The sequence below is a fragment of the Natrix helvetica genome, assembly GCF_964273705.1.
Source record: "Natrix helvetica genome assembly, chromosome: 5".
Lineage (NCBI taxonomy): Eukaryota > Metazoa > Chordata > Lepidosauria > Squamata > Natricidae > Natrix > Natrix helvetica.
Genome location: NC_138551.1, coordinates 45,319,992 through 45,331,083, shown reverse-complemented (window position 1 = coordinate 45,331,083; position 11,092 = coordinate 45,319,992). Strand labels below are relative to the sequence as shown.

Genomic DNA, 11,092 nt, shown 5'->3' with positions numbered 1-11,092 from the left:
ATGGAATTATGCTATAACAAATAATTGCGGGCCCTTTATATATTGTTTTCAAAGCCTAATCACAACCACCTTTTTGTAAAGTAACAAACCATAATTATTGCTGCATTCCATTGCTTTGGAAAGTACAGGTAGTCCTCAACCTGCGACCACAATTGAGCCCAGAATTTGTGTTGCTAAGTGAAAAAATTGCTAAGTGAGTTTTGACCCATTTCATGACTTTTCTTGCCATATTTGTTAAGTGAATCGCTGCAGTTGTTAAATTAGTAACACGATTGTTAAGTGAATCCGGTTTCCCCATTGGCTTGGCTTATCAGAAGTTCACAAAAGATGGTCTCATGACCCCAGGACACTGCAGCCATCATAAATATGAATCCACTGTCAAGTGTCCAAATGTAAATCACATGACCATGGGGATGCTGCAATGATCATAAGTGAAAAATGGTCATGTCACTTTTTTCAGTACCATTGTAACTTCAAATGGACAGTAAATGAACTGTTGTGAGGATTACCTATATTTGTTGCCCAGTTTTCTATTATTCTATGCATGGTATTTCACCTCACTTCCTTATTATACACTATAGTGGACAATCAGCAAATGAGGTTAATAATGAAGTCCTGACTTCTGTTAAACAGAGATGACAATGCAGATATGTTTACAGGAAGTAATTTCATTATAAAGTAAACCTGTGTCCTGGGCAGAATCAAGTCTTTTACTGTAGAATACAACAGAAATGGAACTGTGATGGTTTGTGGGACCTTGGTAAAGATATATTCAAAGTTACATTTAAAAAAAACCCTATCCTCTCTAGAAATAAATTCTACTAGAGTGATTAGCATTGGCTGATCAGTGCTGAATTGTGCCAGCTCTTCCAATATAGTTTAACTATCAGTTTTACACATTGTCTAGGTGTTTGAGAATAATTTGATTGCATTTCTAGTAAGCATAGTTTAAACCAGGGCTCTCCAACCTTGGCAACTTTAAGACTTGTGGATCTCAATGCTGGCTGAGGAATTCTGGGAGTTGAGGTCCACAAGTCTTAAAGTTACCAAGATTGGAGACCCCTGGTTTAAAAGCTGTGCTTCCAAACGAGAAATTTAACAGCAGATACTGCCATTTACTCTGAAAGGGCTTATTCAGACTATTCAATGAGAAGAAAGTATACTGATGTCAAAATCATTGCCACCACTGTAACCCTTTTACCATGTCTCAGGGTCAAGGTCACAATACCTGCCCTAATGTAGAGAGGAGTTAGCCCCTACAGCTGCAGAAGAGCAGGGAAGAGTCTTTTCATTCTCCGCTCCCTGTCTCTTGTTGATTCAGTGTCCCTTCTGGACAGGATAACAGGGCTCTTCTTCCCTCCCCCTTGCATTCTCTACAGTAAAAGTATTTCCATTTGTAACCTGTGAGCATTTGTGGCAGAGGGAAGGTGTGTCACTTTGAGGCAGGAATTGCCCTATTGTTGCTCATCCAAATCCATGATCATCCTTTGGCCGCTTGTCCTCTTGAGGAGTCACTGACAACCCAGCAAAGATGTAGTTTAAGTGAGGTGGCTAGTTTTGTTGGGAGGGAGGAAGCAGAAGTTAGATCCATGCAGACTAAAGTCTTTGCATATCAGAAGTCAGAATTCTGCAAATTGTTGTGTAAATGTGTGTTTCTAGCTTTGAGTACTAGCTTGAATCTCCTATCTTTGTGCTCTAAACTGGGCAGTTTCAAGCAAGAAAACTGAATTAAATTCAGGACAATTAAATGGAGGAAAGGGCCAGAATAGAATTTGAAGTATTGAAGGCCTTTCATGAGACCATTATTTCTAAGACCTGGGGTCTCTAAGAGTCTTTTCAATGAAAGCATAAAAGGTTAAGGAGCCTTGTGGTCGGATGGGACGGACAGTCTTGCAGCAATACAATTGGAGCCCAGCAAGTTGTCTCCTCTCAGGTGACCCTTACAGGACAGAATGCATAGGCAGCCTTCAGGTTGCCTCAGTAGCAGGAGGCAGACAGGCAATGAGTTGGAGACTCTATTGAGAGAATATGCCCTCTGTTCATGTGTGAAGGTCTTTTTTGAACCCAGAATAACGAGATTTGGGGATGAACCAATGGAGAAATGTTAATCTTTGGCTCTACTTTGTTTGTAAGAAGCTCCTAATAGGACCAAGTTAAGTTCTACAAAGGAAAACAAGTATCTTTCAAAATGTCGTTAATTCGTTAAAACAGGCTCTCAAACGTTCCAAACTCTCAAACACTCCTCAACCCACAACCCACTAAAATAATGAACAAATGTAATCGTCCATGAATAAAATAGATGATTTCACTGTGATTTCACTGTGACAGTTGGGCAGAAAAACTTTATTTCTTGCTTTCAATGATTATATTTTATTCTATATATCAAGGAGTTCTCCAACTTTGTACTGCAGCTGCCCGCTTGTAGCTTCACAAAGGCTGAGGTAATTTTTGACAATGCTCCGAACTTTGTTTTCACAAGCCTGATCAGATTTTAAAAGCAACTATGACCTAAATTGGCTATGATCTCCAAGTGTCCTGACCAACTGTTGAGAACCTCTGCTGTAAGTTATTAGCTCTCTGTAAACTTTATCTTAGAAAATATTTTTTCCCATCACAGTAAATAAGCCAGATATACACTCACACAAAATGTTTTAAGTTTTCAGATCATCTTGGTTTAGTCCAGTGCTTCTCAAATAGTGGGGCGGGCCCCCCAGGGGGGGCGCGAGGCTCCATAAAGGGGGGCTCAGCTCAAATTATTTTATATATTTTTGTTTTGCAGGTTAAAGTTTTTTTTTTAATATTGTGTTCCTTTAAATCCTGTGCTCCTTTAAATCTTTTCTGCTACATTTAATAAAGCTATTCTTTGTTGTAAATTGATCCACATTTCTTTCTTTTTTTATTCTCTTATACGTTAATAAGGATACAGTGTTATGCAGAGGTGTACTTATAACAATTTTATAGACATGATACTATTTACGGGGGGGCGCAAAATGTTTTCTTCTTCCTAGGGGGGGCATGACAGAAAATAATTGAGAAGCACTGGTTTAGTCCTACGTCTTTCATTTTACTTGTAAAAGGCTTTGTTAAATGTCTCCTGAAAATGCAGATGAAACACGTGTTTTTGACGTCCGTAGTAGTGGCATCTTAGTTAAAAAGCCCCTCCCTTTCAGTGTATGCCTTCAAACAATGGCTGGACATAATAAACTGGGAGGGATGCTTTAAACTGGATCGTTGCACTGATATGTTGGTTTCATGGCTGAAACTATCTGATTTGATGTTGCCACTGTAATTTAAATGAATCTGCACCAGGTACTTGTACAAAACACATCTTTGTTTCTGTTCCACCCACTGACCTCACAAGACCACAAAAGGTCCTCTAATTTAAAGCAAGGGAAGATAGAGATTAGAGAGAGGAAGGTTTGCACCCCATCTATTTTCCAACTTTGTAGTTAAATAAAACTACAGAGGTCAGGTCTTGTTAGCTGGATGTATTTTGTTTTTTTTTTTGTTTGTTTGCTTTTCCACAGAACACTGTTTTAAAGTAGAGAAAACTGGTGTTTCAATTTGATGATACAATGGCATGTTCACAGAACCAGCATAACATCCATCTGTTAGCACAGAAAAACTCTTAATAGTGTGTTTAACCTGTCAAACTCAGGAGTTCTGCTCCAGTGTCTCTTGCACTTCTATTTTTTTATTATTACTATGTTTGAAGGTTATTGACTCACATCTAGCAGAAGAATAATACAGAATAATCATCATACAGAATGATGTTTTCTTCCACCTGGCAGCTGTCTTTTGTCTAAATTTATTTCCAACTCAGTTTTATTAAAAAAATAAAAAAATGCTCCAACTCTCAGTTTTACAAGGCATACAAAATCTCAAAAAGGGACACACAAGAGCAAGGTGCTGAGGTATGAAAACACCTGAGGTAGTTTGTTTCTTTTTTTTTTTTGAAAAAAGTTGCAATTTTCATGCCCTGGGCCAACACCCTCTTGTTAATCCCATTTTAAAAATCCATTTCCCAAAGTATTGGTGGCAGCATTCTGCATGCAAAAGTACCAAGTGTGCTCTGTTTTCCTGTAAGCAGGGTAAAAGTTTTCCCCTCCCCCACCCTTTCAGGAAACTGATATAAAGCTTGGCATTTTGTGTGTGTCTGTGTGTATATGCAACACATACACACATACACCGTGTATGTGTGTGTGTGTGTGTATGTATGTATATATATATATATATATATATATATATATATATATATATATATATATATATATATATATATATATATATATATATATATATATATATATATATATATATATATATATATATATATATATATATATATATATATATATATATATATATATATATATATATATATATATATATATATATATATATATATATATATATATATATATATATATATATATATATATATATATATATATATATATATATATATATATATATATATATATATATGCACGTACACATGCACATGTACTTGGAGGATTGCACCCTGGTACAAAATGAGAGACTGTATGCAAAAACCAGTTTGAGATCTGTGAAGCAAAGAGAAGATCACATGAGCTGGAGAAAGAAATGCATAGAGATTCCTCTGCTAACAAGACGGTATCCCTTCTGTTGGCACTTACAGGCAATCTATGATGGTGTGCTGCTACCATTAATCATCCTGAAGTCCTTCAAAGTATTGTTCACCTTTGAGTCTCGTTTCAATTTTGTTCTGGCTATCCTACGTCCCCATCCTACTTTCTGTTAGAAACCCATAACGGACTAGCCTTTTAATTTTAGTCTAGAAAAGCTGGCTTTTTCTAAAAAAAAAAAAAATGTAATCGTTAAAAAATTAAAGACTGGAGTTAGTTTAGTTAGCTAGATTAATTCTAAAATATATTAATGCTATCTGGTGCAGCAGCTCATGCACTGTGTAAAAAAAAATGCTTTCCTAGTATGTACATACATGTACAGAAAATTTTTGCAAAATTTCTGCCTATGTTAGTCCAACTAAAGGGATAGCGTTGTACTGTTAGAGAGACTCCATGAGACTATGGGGTGAGAGAGGCAGTTCCTGCTGGCTGAAGCCCATCCCTTCCCACTCCCTGGGTACTGGATGTCCTCTGTAGAGCCCCAGCCTCTTGGGCAGACTTGGATGCCGTCAGATAGTCTTTGGTTTGCTCCCTGGTCCGGTGATTCTATCAGGTGTTGGAAGGGCTACATTCATCAGTTGTTGCTGGCCAGCACCCTGCAGCCTCATTTGCTGCGTTGTGAGGCCGGGGTGCCTTGTGGATGTTTCTGTTCCTGCTGTTTCACTTGCTGGACAATTTCCCTGATCTTGCGCTGAGCAGTCTATAATAGGGAGAAAGACAGAGTACTTGTTGGTTTCAAAAAGGAGAAAATTGGAAAGCTGTCTCTCTATTGATTAGGATGTGTATATTAATCCTCTTCAGTATGGAGAAACTCATAAACAATGAATGGACTATGCATTGTGTTAGCAAAACACTGATATTGTGACATTTAGGAATGTTGCCTCATTTTCCCTGCTCTTTAGTTTAGAACTTAAACATTACTTTAGCAGAAAATTATAATTATTTCCTGGAGAATTTGTTTTCCCTAAACACCAACCTAAAGCATCCATAAGTATTTGCAAAGCATTATGGGATTTCTTTTTAAAAAATGAGAATATGTATATACTTCGGGGAAACAAATACAGAACAAAAAGCAAGGTATGAAGAATTGTGTGACCACAACTTTGCTGTAAGCAAAGTTGGCTCACCAGAATGGATGGAGAGATATAGCAAATGGTGTTGCTGCAAACGAGATTTGGGTTTTGTTCTCTTTTGGTTCTTTGTCCTCAAAGAAAATAGCCAATTGCCATAAACAAAAGTGTCTCTCTAGCATTTTCAGGAGTGGGGTAGAAGATATTAATGAAGATGGGCATGACTGCTTCCACCATTCTGATTGCATACACCTAAACCGGGAAGGAGCATGCATTTCCATGTCATTCAAATAGCAGTTTCAAGATTGATTAGCTACTTACTGAACACATTATTTTACAGTACTACTATACCTGACTGGCAAAGAAGTGACCAATTATTTTGACAACAACTTCCTCGTTTTCATCAGGAGTTTGGTCACGTGGTACAATTACTTCTGCACTAGTTAAATTCTGTAGTTCATTCACCTATAACAGCAAGTATACAGGAAAAAAGTTCTAATGTGGTTTATCATCAAATTAACATAAAGCGAAGATGCTCTCATTTGCTTTTGATGTCAAACAAACATCAATTTTTGCTTTAAACTACTTTCTTATTTCAGAGTTATACTATGTACTGTATTTTATTCACTAGTTATTCACTTTCATCCTTCAATGTAAGATTTATCACACTTACCGTTTTGCCACCTTTTCCTATCACCCGACCTGCTGCAGAAGAAGGCACCTTGATGTGAGCTTCAAGCTTCACTTCCTCTTTTGGATTGAAAAAGTTTTCTTCTTTCAGTTTTCCAAATATCCGTCCTTGGGCCTAAGGTAGAAATTAGGTCAATGGAGTCTTTTTATTATTCATCAACCAGCGAAAGAAAGCTTTGAGAAAAAAGATGAAATTTAATTTGTAATATATATTCATGATACAAAGAATCCATTTTGGTGTTTCATGAGAAAAGAATTGAGTTTTTGAATGGTGGTTGATAAAGAGCTTGAAATTACTTAACCTATCCAGTATGACATCAGTATTAGGTGCTGTGTTGAGGATTCGCCCAGCCTGTGTGCAATACCAAATTTAGCAAAGGAACAAGGACGGCGGTTGTTCCTAAAAACCAATTTTATTTAGAAAAGCCAGTCATTTTTTTTAAAAAAAAGGACACAGGCCAGTTATTCTCTCCTTATCAGTTAGAAAAGTTATAATCCCATCAGATAGTGTGTAACATATAGTATTTAAAGCATGATTTGTCCTATTTTGGGACTTAAATGGTAGTGAAATTACATACGCTTATAAAGTTTCAAAAAGGCTTTGGCCACAAATCTGTTCTAACTGCAGCAAAAAAGAACTCTTTCTAGCATTATGAGATTGAGGTTGCTATCCGATGCACATGTACCTCGAATAGCCTCACTAAACACGGGGAGATTTACTTATAAGTGGGTACATATGAAATACTATGTATATAAAATTACAGGTAATCCTTGATTTACAACAATTCCTTTAGTGGCCATTCAAAGTTACAATGGCACTGAAAAAAGTGACTGGATACTATTGTGATGATGTTCCAAGCTATGGCTGTGAGGATTGCTTGAGTCCATATCCCTGCAACAATGGGGTAAGCAGCAGTAAAAATGATAGGTTGCTTGCTCTGCCAGCGTATCTGTCCCCTTGAACAGCTGCTACCCACATCATTTCAGTAGCTGGAATAAAGAAGCAGGCAAATGTTTTGCTTTTCATGATAAAAGCTTATTAATACTGACCTTGAATTGTGCTTCTGGGGCCCCTGTAATTATAACCATCCTCTCACTGGCATCTGGACTCTCAGCTGGTGCAATCTGCAAGTTACAGAGAACACAACAATGTATATAACAAATGTATTTTTCAATCAATGCTTCTCGATGTAATACAAAAACTAATGAAGCAGCTCTGAAGTTCGAAGTAATACAATACAATAGTAGAGTTGGAAGGGACCTTGGAGGTCTTCTAGTACAACCCCCTGCCTAGGCAGGAAACCCTATACCGTTTCAGACAGATGGCTATCCAACATCTTCTTAAAGACTTCCAGTGTTGGGGCATTCACAACTTCTGGAGGCAAGCTGTTCCTACGCTGCTGTGGATTCCACTACACTGAAAACGTATGACTCTTACTGAAAATCTAGATCGGTTCTTGTATTCATCTCTGGATTCTTTATTGTATCTAGTTTTTAAAGCAATTTTTATTGTGTTTGATTTTGAGTAGCAATTTCAACTACAAAGGGGTGCAACTGAAAAACTGTTCTTCATTTTTAACAATACAGATTCTATTCTGTTTCTTAGAGTGACCAATAACAATTTCTGGAATCTTTTCTTCAAAGATGGAGCCTCTTGCTCAAAATAAGGGAGAAAAGAAAGTCTTCTTTCACTGGTGGTAAAACATTGCTGCAATTAACCTAAGATATCTTTTCCCAACAGTTACTATATTTTGGATAGCCATGAAGTTCTTAGCCATTACCATAGGAGATTGTGGGAATCTTGTAATAATATAGTATAGAATAATTATTATAATATGTAATAATTACATCTGAATACTAGTTGAAGATGAGTGTGAGAGAACAAAGCAAAACGACAGAGACCATTTTGTAAAAAGCAAAACACATCAAAACATCCTGATGGAGTTCAGCGAAGTCTCCAATTATTTTCTTGAGGAAAATGTCTCATTTCTCAATTTTTACCATAGGAATGAGCTTCAGAGTGAAAACCATATTAAAAAATAATTACTTATTAAATTAGCAATTGTTCTACATAAAATGTATTCAAATAGGTTTAGCAGTAGTTTTGGTGCAATCCAAAAGTCTTATTCATGGGATTCATTCACATTACTCTGATTGGTGAAACTTTACCCAAACCTGCTTTGCTCATGTAATGTAAGGACAAGTCAGGCCGACTCATCAGACAGTCCCAGAAGTTGCTTGAGTCAGTCTCTCATAATGAATCATTTCTTAAATACACTGCTTTTCTGTATACTCATCCAGCCGTCTTTTCTACATCAGTCTACAGTATTTGAAGGTTGGGAGAAAACAATTGCCTTCTAAAGCGATGTCCATAGCTAAGATCTGCAGTTATTTATCCAGAAAGGAATTCTCTTTCCCCACAAATATTTCTTCTTTTTCACTGGTACATTGTTGTTTGCAGTGGTCAGTAATTTACATTACTGTAATAATGGAAGCAACTGCAATTCATAAAATGAATGAAAAGAAGGGTTTTATGGTTTGGTGTCAATAAGGTATAAAAGGATAACTAACCTGTGGACTACATTCAATATTAGCTAACATTTGTTCAGTCGATCAGTCAGCTATTCTCCCTAGGAGTACTATTAATTTTGGGGGGAAAGCCTTCTCAGAATAATAAGTTTACTGTATATGGAAGCCCAATAAAAGGATTTTGGAAAGTGCTGTTGTGTTAAGATAATTATTGGGTGAGAAAATTACCATATTTTTCGGAGTATAAGACGTACCTTTTTTCTTCAAAAAAGAGGCTGAAAATCTGGGTGTGTCTTATTCATTGAATACAGCATTTTTTTGCCTCCCGAAGCCCTGCCCCCTTCACAAAAAGGGCCGTGCATACCCTTATGGAGGCTTCCAGAGTACTTCTGAGGGCTGGGGTGGGCAGAAATAAGTAAAAAATGGCCCGTTTTTTGCCTGCCCTCCCAGTCCCCAGCAGCACTCTATAAGCCTCCATAAGGCTATGGATACAATTGTTTGCTGAAAAACGGGCCCATTTTCGTGGAAAACGGGTCGTTTTTTGCTCGGTTTTGCCCCCCTCCCAAGAGCACTCTGCAAGCCCCCCCCAGGCTATTCATGCCTTTTATTTAGTGAAAAACAGGCCGTTTTGGGGAGGTTTGCAGAGTGCAAAAACTTTTTTTTATCCTTTTGGAAAGCTCTTTAGTTAGAGTGGTTGATGAGAAATACATTGATCAAGTGCTGTGCCAGCAGAAACAAGTCTTAAGGGCTGCAGGTTGTTAGCAATTTCCTTCTCCAGCACATGGATAAATACACCTGGAAACATTTACCTACCTACCTACTGTATTTCTCTCTCCTTCTCTATACCTACCTACCTACTCTCTCCCTCTCCCTACCTATCTACTGTATTTCTCTTTCTCTCTTTCTCTCTCTCTCTCTCTTCCTCTATCTACCTACCTACCCTCTCTCCCTCCCTACCTACTGTATTTCTCTCTCTACCTACCTACCTACTGTATTTATCTATCCCTCTACCTACCTACCTACTCTCTCTCTCCCTATCTATCTACTGTATTTCTCTCTCTCTCTTCCTCTATCTACCTACCTACCCTCCCTCCCTCCTGTACCTACTCTCTCCCTCTCCCTACCTATCTACTGTATTTCTTTCTCTCTTTCTCTCTCTCTCTTCCTCTATCTACCTACCTACCCTCTCTCCCTCCCTACCTACTGTATTTCTCTCTCTCTCTCTCTCTCTACCTACCTACTCTCTCTTCCTACCTACCTACTGTATTTATCTATCCCTCTACCTACCTACCTACTCTCTCTCTCCCTATCTATCTACTGTATTTCTCTCTCTCTCTCTTCCTCTATCTACCTACCTACCCTCCCTCCCTACTGTATTTCTCTCTCTCTCTCTCTCTCTCTCCCTCCCTACCTACCTACTCTCTCTTCCTACCTACCTACTGTATTTCTCTATCCCTCTACCTACCTACCTACTCTCTCTTTCCCTATCTATCTACTGTATTTCTCTCTCTCTCCCTCTACCTACCTCTCTCTCCCTACCTACCTACTGTATTTTTTTCGCTCTCTCCCTCCCTCCCTCCAGCTACCTACCTACCTACCTACTCTCTCTCTCTCCCTACCTACCTACTGTATTTCTCTCTCCCTCTCTTTCCCTCTATCTATCTACCTACCTGCTTTTTTTTAATTTGCCTCTTCAAAACCTTGGTGCATCTTATACTCCGAAAAATACGGTACTTCTTTCACTACAATAGCTCACTATCCTAACTAGTCTACTGACATTAGAAGGCGTGCAAAGGAGGAAAAACAAGTGAGTTATATGTGAAGTAAGTCTCCCCTGCTTTCTTAGCAGTCAGAAAGAAAGAAAGAAGAAAGAAAGAAAGAAAGAAAGAAAGAAAGAAAGAAAGAAAGAAAGAAAGAAAGAAAGAAAATGGCAACCAATCTGTTAGAAGAATGCCCAAAGACACAAAGAGGCAGAGAGGTGCAGAAAATAACTTGGTTTTCTTGGACAGTAGACCTAGGAGAAGGTTGAACTAGTGATTAAGTCTCACCAGTTCTATCAGGTTGGCAGCTGTGTAATTAACGTCCTTAACTCTTAAGTAGGCATAGGGTTTGTAGAAATAGATACACATACAG

At 37.9% G+C, this 11,092-nt stretch overlaps 1 protein-coding gene across 3 annotated transcripts in view; it reads right to left on the bottom strand.

Moving 5' to 3' along the window:
• Positions 1-4,845: 4,845 nt before the first annotated feature.
• IGF2BP2 (insulin like growth factor 2 mRNA binding protein 2) overlaps positions 4,846-11,092 on the bottom strand; it is a 72,575-nt gene continuing 66,328 nt past the window's right edge. For all 3 annotated transcript variants that reach the window (XM_081954474.1, XM_081954473.1, XM_081954475.1), the window contains 4 exons: positions 7,481-7,555; positions 6,414-6,545; positions 6,092-6,205; positions 4,846-5,370 (listed from right to left, as the gene is read on the bottom strand). In XM_081954474.1, coding sequence (XP_081810600.1) covers positions 5,275-5,370; positions 6,092-6,205; positions 6,414-6,545; positions 7,481-7,555 — 417 coding nt within the window. In that variant the 3' untranslated portion in view covers positions 4,846-5,274. The remainder of the gene's footprint in view (positions 5,371-6,091; positions 6,206-6,413; positions 6,546-7,480; positions 7,556-11,092) is intronic.